At 41.1% G+C, this 8,811-nt stretch overlaps 1 protein-coding gene across 1 annotated transcript; it reads left to right on the plus strand.

Annotated features, from left to right (window-relative positions):
• The first annotated feature begins 1,962 nt into the window (after positions 1-1,962).
• Positions 1,963-8,722, plus strand: npy4r (neuropeptide Y receptor Y4). Its single transcript, XM_089012203.1, has 3 exons — positions 1,963-1,989; positions 2,061-2,143; positions 5,487-8,722. Exon 3 carries the CDS (start codon positions 5,561-5,563, stop codon positions 6,830-6,832), a length of 1,272 nt encoding a protein of 423 aa, XP_088868329.1. The 5' UTR covers positions 1,963-1,989; positions 2,061-2,143; positions 5,487-5,560; the 3' UTR covers positions 6,833-8,722.
• The last annotated feature ends 89 nt before the right edge of the window (positions 8,723-8,811 follow it).

The following is an 8,811-nucleotide window of genomic DNA, read 5'->3' on the forward strand; positions in this document are numbered from 1 at the left end:
TTTTCTTTGGGAGTGACCAGGTTGGATAGGATCAGGAATGAGTACATTAGAGGGACAACTCATATTAGAGGCTTTGGAGAGAAAGTCAGAGAGGCCAGACTGAGATGGTTTTGACGTGTCTATATCGGGAGAAGGATGCTGAGCCTTGAACTACCAGGCAGGAGACCGAGAGGAAGGCCGAAGAGGAGGTTTATGGATGTTGTTAAAGAGGATATGAAGGTAGATGGTGTGAGAGAAGAGGACGCACAAAACCGGGTTAAATGGAGGACATTGATTCGCTGTGGTGACCCGTGAATGGAAAAGTCGAAAGGAAAAGAAGAAGGCAGGTATGCGACATTAGTATGACTTGTCAACTGCCTCTCAAGAAGAACAAATCAAGAATAAAAAGACTAGGAATAAGAAAACCTTTATTCGTCTCACAATGGAGAAATTCTCAATTTGCAGCATGTCGGAGGTTTTACCCTAACAACTCACGGAAGATTGCCTTTGCAGCTGACGGGAGTACAATTTCCCAAAGCAACTGACAGCAGTTGCTCTGCAGATTACACTCAAGGTTGTTCATGCTCCTCGTTGAACTTCTATTGTTTACGTATGCTAAGTACAAGTGAAACACTGGCCTTGATATTTGCACACCAGATCCCCCGTCTGGACACTCGGTCGGAGACTTGATCAACCCTTGCCAAGCTTTGAACCATAGACAGACACTTGGACACTCTTATATCTGGTCTCCCACGAATAAACAAGTCGCAGACTTTGCAGATAACAAACGTTCGCCTGGTTAGCAACCCTTATTACCTGGTCAAAAAAAGCGTCAAAGCTGCTGTCAAGGGAGCACCTCTAAAATGTGAGTTCGCAAGTCATATCCCGTATAACCCCCAAGTTAAGTCAATTGTATCTCAAGGCATCGGCCAACTGTTTATACTCTCTTCATCACACCACACCCCAAAATTCTTTAATGGCAACTGAAAAGTATTTTCATGTTTTTTTTCCCGGTTTTTGCTTATTTTATGGATTTTAAAGGCTGTGCTTCTATGTACTTTAACTAATTCACTGACATTCACGAATGTTTTCAGGAATTGAAAATATGAAGTAGAGTGCCAGTCCCGAATTTATTTGGGTTTTGTTTTTTCTTGTTTGGGTGCTGATAAAGCCAAGGCCTCTGGCAATGGTTTTTCCCTTCCACAAGGGGCAGCATCTCCTTTTTCCCCATGTTAACGCTTTGTTCCAGCTACAGCTGTTGTTAAAGCCATACAGTATACAGTATAAACCAATATGTATGTATTGCATTGTATTTTGGACAGCCACCCTCACTTCAAGCTCATATAACTCCAGACCCACATAATTTAGGAATTAACTTGCGAAACAAACCTCTAAAGATGGAGGACACTGATTTGCTGTGGCGACCCCTTGAAGGGAAAAGCCGAAAGGAAAAGAAGAAGAAGAACTTGTTTTTTTTCGATGAAAGAAGAGAGTCTTGGGTTTCTTACGCTCAATTGAATGTTTATGTAGTCCTCAAACTCAAATTCTGTAAGTCCTTGGAATTCGAATGACATTGACAAAAACCCTGGCACTGGAGTAGACACCTTTTTACATATGTCCAGCGGTGAATTAGTTAAATGCTTTAGAAGAAAAAAGACAAACATCAAATATTAAAAAGCTTCTGTCTTATCTGCACACAATGCAAAGTTTGAAGCCTGGGTAGATCGAAAGTGTGATAACCCAGGTAGCTGTCAACCATGAAATATTGCACAGATGAATAATATGCCGATAGTGTGAACAATCCAACACTTGCCAGAGAAACGCCTCAGTGGTAGGTTAAAAAACAAAACGAAAAAAAAAACATGTACCTGGGTGCCTCCTGTGCACATTCACGCTCCCTGCTGCTTCCTTGTAACATTCAATGCTGTCCAATTTTGCAGCGTGCGTAATTTCCGGGATGCAATTGAAGACAACCACCACAGCGTGACAGCAGAGCTCGGCGCACCGAAGGTTTCAGCGGCTCGGCCGGCTCCATCAGCCCATTAATAGCCAAAGTCCTCTCACTTCTGCCTCTCACTAAGGCATTCCGCTCCTCAGGATGCTCTTCTCCTTTTGCTACTCTCCTCTGTGGATTCAGACCTTTTTGAATCATCAAATCCAAAACGTAAGTACCCCCCCCCCCCACACAGAAAATAAGGTAATATTTCTTGTAAATTATCTTTATACATTTTTAAAAAAATGAACCTGTTCCAGAATTTAGAGAAAGAAGTCTTCATTGAATTAAATGCACATTTTAGTTTATGCTTTCTCAGCATATCCATCCACTTTCTGCTGAAGTAAATGAATTGCCAACTATTTCCACATGTATTGTGATGAAAAGATATGACAGCAATATGTGATGGGGTAATTTTCTCGGGACGTTAACACGCGTACACACAATAAAGCCCATCCGTGAAAAATGAGAACTTGGATCATTGTATTGGGTCAAGCTTTTGTCGGCTGCTGTTATTCCACATTTCCATACAGAAATGAGGGGAAATGATTTACAGTATGTGAACAGTTGGACACGCGTGTGCACATGAATTCACAGATAAGCCGTGCAGTGAAGCAGATGCTGCGATATGTGCTGATTGGAAGCACAATTGACATTATATGACAAAATATCAAAGTCAAAAGTCAAAGTCAGCTTTATTGTCAAATATGCTAATATGCATGACATACAGCACAGATGAAATTACTGTCCTCTCGGACCCAGCATGCAAGGCACTTATAATTACTTAACAAACATAAACATGAAAACGCCAATTCGCCGGGAGAGGGGAGCCGAACTAATAGATTTATTTTACAGTTGCCTCATATTGCATAGGAATCTATCTTGTCATTTTTATTTATTTATTTTGTACTAACCTGTCGCTGGTGGCTCCAACCTTTTCTGAAATGTGAGGTACTACTTGGGCACTGATTAAGCCAAAAGAGTACTACTTACTGTACATACACACTTTGGAAAAAACATATGTGCTCAAATTATTTTGGCCTAAATCATCTTCTGCTCACTGCAGCCGCTTGTGTGTATGAAAGCTGATTTGGTTGTGCACCACGATGCTGACCTTTGAACTTGAATGTTTTTTTTTTCATTTTTTGATTGTCGTTTTTAAATTGAAGCAAATAGTATGGATGAAAGAATAGCAAAAATATATTTTTTTTCACATCTCATGTGACATGGTGGTATTTATTTATTTTTTTTAGAAAAGAAATCCGAAACAATAAATCAACCCTCTCACTTCTGAGCTATTTTTAGAGCAGGTTCCTGGGTTACTTATGGTGCTTTCGGGCTACCCATATACGTGACGTCTAGCCTATTGCACGACTGTAATCACAAATATAGATTAGAAGCGTAGCCACTAACCCTTTCGGTTACTACAGTGGACAACTCACCGTGATTTCAGGTTACAGGGTACATGGAAGGGATTAAGAAGAAAATCAATTCAGTTCAACCCATTTCTAACTGCTGGGCCATGCATGGGTTGTTGTATTTTATTGTCAGATTCTTTTTTTATAGGTACAGCATGTATACTAAATTATTTTAAATACATTTTTATGGTCTTTTTCTGAGATGAGATGATATATGTTGTATTTCTTTCATGAAATTTTGATGTTTTATGTTATTTGATTGATTTTTTTTCACACTGGATTCTGTCTATTTGATTATGGTGGTTGCTTATTCTGAGCGAACCTATCAATATTTTTTCTTCATGTTCCTTTAACTAATGCATGACTGCAGTCACAAAATGAAAAAGAACATCTGATATTACGGCCAATCGTGTGAAGTCATCATAGACATCAGTGGACTCACACTGGATTCCAGTGTCAATTAAAAAGTAAATCGAAAAATGTAAGACGCCCAACATTTGGATTCTACAAGCCATGCAATAAAGAGCTTGTGTGTGGGGTGTGCGAATGGGTGTGTTAGTAATTTCTTCTCATCTAAAATTCATCCTCATTTATCTTCCCTTAATTTTTTGTCATTATGGGCTGAATCCTCTGTGATTTATGACTGTGCTTCAAATGAGAGAGGAAGGATATGATGGACACTGTAGTGCCAGGTCACATTGCACTTAAAAACTACAAGTACAGGGTTAGCTGTGTTCCCAAGTGTATCACACTGTCAGAGACGTGTGTTTTTCTTTCTGGGACTTATCCCGTCTGCTTTATAATGGCTGTTTTTTTTATTTCCTTTTTTTTTTTTTTGGTAGTGTCGCCACATCAATGTTCTGCCACCTCGCCTGCAGCTCATTCAGCACAGTGACACTGCGTGTTAGTAATGATGCACTGTGAAGTGACTTGTATGCGCCTTTGACGCAAAATGACAGGCTCATTGTATGTGCCATGCCGGATTGACACGGCTAAGGTTTCGGGGGAGACGTAAACAATCCATTTTTAAGATTCTGACAACGTCATTGCCTTTTTTGTTTTGACACACGTTATATTGTGCAACTTGGGAGGCAGAAGTCTCTGGTGGCATTGTGTACACGGTCCGTTGACTGTCAACATGGCTTTTGCGTTTCGCCTGACTGAGGGATTACACATGTCATATCCTATCTAGATGGATGAGCAAGTGTAGTGTACATGATACATATAGATGTGTGGAATCTTCTTTTAGAGCAAGGGTGCGGAACCTTTGTTCCATCAATGGCCATCATGCCCTCTGTTGGAAATGTAGTATTGTTGTATTTTATTTTGTTTTGTTATGCGTTGAATTTGACAGTGTCAAGGCTCATCAATACTGAACAATATTTTTTATGGATTGATGGAGACATAAGGTTCCTGGTTAACTCATTCACTGCCGTTCCAGAATTTACTTGGGTTTTGCGTGCCGGTTCAGCGCTGGTCAGACCTCTGGCAATGTTTTTTTTTTTTTTTTTTTTTTTTTTTTTTTTTTTTTTTTTTTTTTCCATTTCCACGAGGGGGTAGCATTTACCTTTTGTACAGCTGCCCCCATTTCAAGCTCAGATAACTCCGGACCCATTCAACTTAGGAATTAACTTTTTTTTTTTTGATCAAAGAAGAGAGTCTAAGGTTTCTTACGCTGAATTGAATGTTTATGTAGTCCTAAAACTCAATATTCTTTGGGTCCTGGAATCTGAGTGAAAATGACAAAAACCCTGGCACTGGAGTGGACACTTTTTTGCACATCGTCTGGCAGTGAATGAGTTTTACCGGTAATTTAATATTTATTATAAAAACATTTATCATAAAACATTTTCCAGAATTAAAGTGGGATTCTTCTCAAAATATTGAATGTCCGCCCATTCCATTCAGTATCACAGCATTTTGTCGTATTGTATGCACACATAAATTGTGTTAAAATTGGAGCAGTCTTCTGATATATTTTTTCCAGTACCAAAATACAAAAGCATGGATGGCATTTCATGGTTTTCATGTTTTTTTTCATGGTGATATTTTGACCTCTGAATGAAGTTGCTGTGTTCTTCCCCCATCCTTCACAGATGCTGATAACCTGCTAAAGTATTAAGATGGATGTCTTCATCCTGGGGGTTGGTGACCCTTAAGTGCTGGCGAGATGTCCTTCAGTGGTGACGCGAGCCAGCACCCCCCTTCACCGCCGTCCCTCAACCAAACATCCTCGTCACGAGCGCCGCCGTGGGAGGAGCCTCGCGCGAACGAGACTCTTCTCCCAGACCTGTTGGGTCTCGGACATGACGAGCAATGTCACACGTCTCCCGTCCTCACGGCGTTTCTGGTGGCGTGGTACGGTGTCACAATGGTCCTGGGCCTTGTGGGCAATGTCGGCCTTATCTGCATCATTACTCGGCGCCGGGAGAAAGCCAACGTCACCAGTATTTTCATCTGTAACCTGTCCTTCTCTGACATTCTGGTGTGTGTCTTCTGCCTGCCTTTCACACTCATCTACACGCTCATGGACCACTGGGTGTTTGGGTCACTGCTGTGCCGCCTGGTGCCCTTCATTCAATGCATGTCTGTGACCGTCTCCATCCTTTCCCTGGTTTTCATCGCCCTGGAGAGACACCAACTCATCATGAACCCGGCTGGCTGGAAGCCCAGCATCCCGCAAGCCTACGCAGCAGTCGTTGTCATCTGGATCCTGGCCTGTTTCACCTCCTCCCCTTTCCTGGCCTTTCAGCTGCTCACCAGCGAACCCTACGCCAACGTGATCCTTCCCCAGTCTGCTCTCTTTCACAATATGTCACCTCCGCATTACGTCTCGGCTGCTAACTCAACCGTGCTTCCGAATTCCCTCCATTTTCACAACCTTTATGCATCCTTGCACATGGAGGCCTGTCTGGAGCGCTGGCCCTCCCAGCATCACCGGCTGACTTACACCACCTGGCTGCTGCTTTTCCAGTACTGCGGTCCTCTTATTCTCGTTCTGCTGTGTTACGTCCGAGTGTTTGTGCGCCTGCGTCACCGCAAAGACATGCTGGACCGCACCAGGACGCCGGAGAGCCAGCGTATGAGCCACAGCCGTCGCATCAACATCATGCTTGTGGCACTGATCACGGCTTTCGCTCTGTGCTGGTTGCCGCTCACCATCTTCAACGCCGTGTCCGACTGGAACCAGGAGGCGCTGCCCGTGTGCCACCACAACCTGCTTTTCTCACTCTGTCACCTTCTGGCTATGTCGTCCACCTGCATCAACCCCATCATCTACGGCTTCCTCAACTCCAACTTTAGGCAAGAGGTGAAAGAGGTGATCCAGCACTGCTGCTGCCGCCATCTGGAAGAGGAGTGTGGGCACTTCCCCATGTCCACCGTGCACATGGAGGTGTCTCGCACCTCTGTGCCCATCGCCTGCAGGAGTGACTCCGTCTAATTGTCGAGAGGGACACAAATCTCATTTTAATGGACCTTCTTTTCTAATCTTCAAAACGACAGAGAAAAATATGTTGAGCAGTGCCATCGGACCACATACAGCCCAACAACCATCTGTATTATCAAAAATCTATCACATGTTGATACCTAAGGCTTTCCAGTCATTGTCACGTGGATGGAATATTCTTGAATATTCTTACTTTGCCTCAGTACATGTATATTTAAAGTACAAATTCCAAGTTCGCTTGAATAAAAATCTAAAAATTGAATTCTTCCAGCTAAGGTCAATTAAAATCATTACTATCACATTAATAGGCAAATAACATGGCAAGAGAAAGTATTTTTTATCCTATCATCCGGCAGTCATGGTTTCATTATATAAAATTGACATTTATACTTTATACCTCAAGTTATGAGGTATAAAGTATATTCATCATGCTAGGAGGAACGAACCAAAGCAATGTTTACAATTGTGAAGAATTAAAAGATGTGGTGCTTCTTAAATTCATTGATCACCATCTATCACTTCTCTGATTGGCTCTTAGCAAATCAGTGCATGAGGTAAAAGTACATTCTGAGATGAGTTCACAAAAGCAAATCAACAGCAACTAAAATGGTATTGCAATATGGCAAAATGGCACTATTTATTTAGACCTTACTCACGTTCGTTTTATGAGTGTGTTAAATAGGGTTCTCGATATGTGTACATTTTATTTAATAAAATCCCGGCTGTGGGTCGTATAATCAATGACTTCAGTTACAAATCTCAACATATGAATGCATCTAATTGTGCACAGATTCTGAATAGGTCCATGTCATTAACCTCTTGTAAATTGAGAGCCGTGACCAGGAAGAGATAAACGTGATGGGCTTCCTGTTTAATACATGGTTCTCAAATCACCAAAAATTGCTAGAATTATTTTAAATGATGTTATGGTTATTGTACTGTATACCCATTTGTGTAAAAATAGAAATCATAATCATGAATAATTAAGAAATTGATTGATATCAATATGCACTTTATTTCTATAAATCCCTTTCAATGTTTAGATTTTCAAATGGCCACTTGGTCCATGAAAAAGTATTTATTGATTATTTTCTTATTCATTTATGCCATTTAAGAATTTGTCGATGTATATGAAGAAGAAGAAAAAGATGTATTTATTATACACAGGAAAACAACTCAATAGTGACCTAACTTCACAGTAATGTTGGGGGTTCGAATCTGGGCTGTGGCCTTCCTGTGTGGAGTTTGCATGCTCTCTCCATGGTCGTGTGGGTTTTCTCCGGCTACATCAGATTGCCTCTCACTTTCCAACACTATGAATGTGAGGTTCTTTAGGACACTAAACTATCCATTGATGGCAATGTAACAATGAATTCTTGTTCATATGTCGGGGTGTGCGCTGAGACTGGTTGGCAAATGGAATGGAATGCATATTTGGGTGATAAATTATAGTTATTTGGGTATTCTATATTTTACATTTACCATATAAAATGTACTATAGGGTACATGATTGTCATTTTTGAAATAAGCAATTGTTTTAGACTGTTCATTTAACAAAACTCACAATTATATTTTTTCATTCGTCCTTCGTTCGTTCATTCATTCATTCATTCATTCATTCATTCATTCATTCATTCATTCATACAATCCCAAACAACTTTATCCTCACCAGGATCACGGGGGTGCTAGAACCTATCCCAGCTGTCTTTGGACAGTCAGCGGGGGACATCCTATATGATCAGTTAATTTTGTATGCATCGCATCTCTACAGTGAAATACGTTTTCAATGGGAAAGGTGGCGTGTTATGTTGTTTTGTGACAATGAAGAATTCCATGTGGACGCTTACATTTAAAGGTCTCACTATAAATAAATGTCAAAGTGATTAAGAACTGACTTGAGCACCATTCCATGTACATGTGCATCACAGTCGCACACGCATATACGCACGCACGCACGCACGCAGACACAAATA

This window comes from Hippocampus bargibanti, linkage group LG13 (assembly GCF_051943395.1).
Source record: "Hippocampus bargibanti isolate YZ-2025 linkage group LG13, ASM5194339v1, whole genome shotgun sequence".
In the NCBI taxonomy this organism is placed as follows: domain Eukaryota; kingdom Metazoa; phylum Chordata; class Actinopteri; order Syngnathiformes; family Syngnathidae; genus Hippocampus; species Hippocampus bargibanti.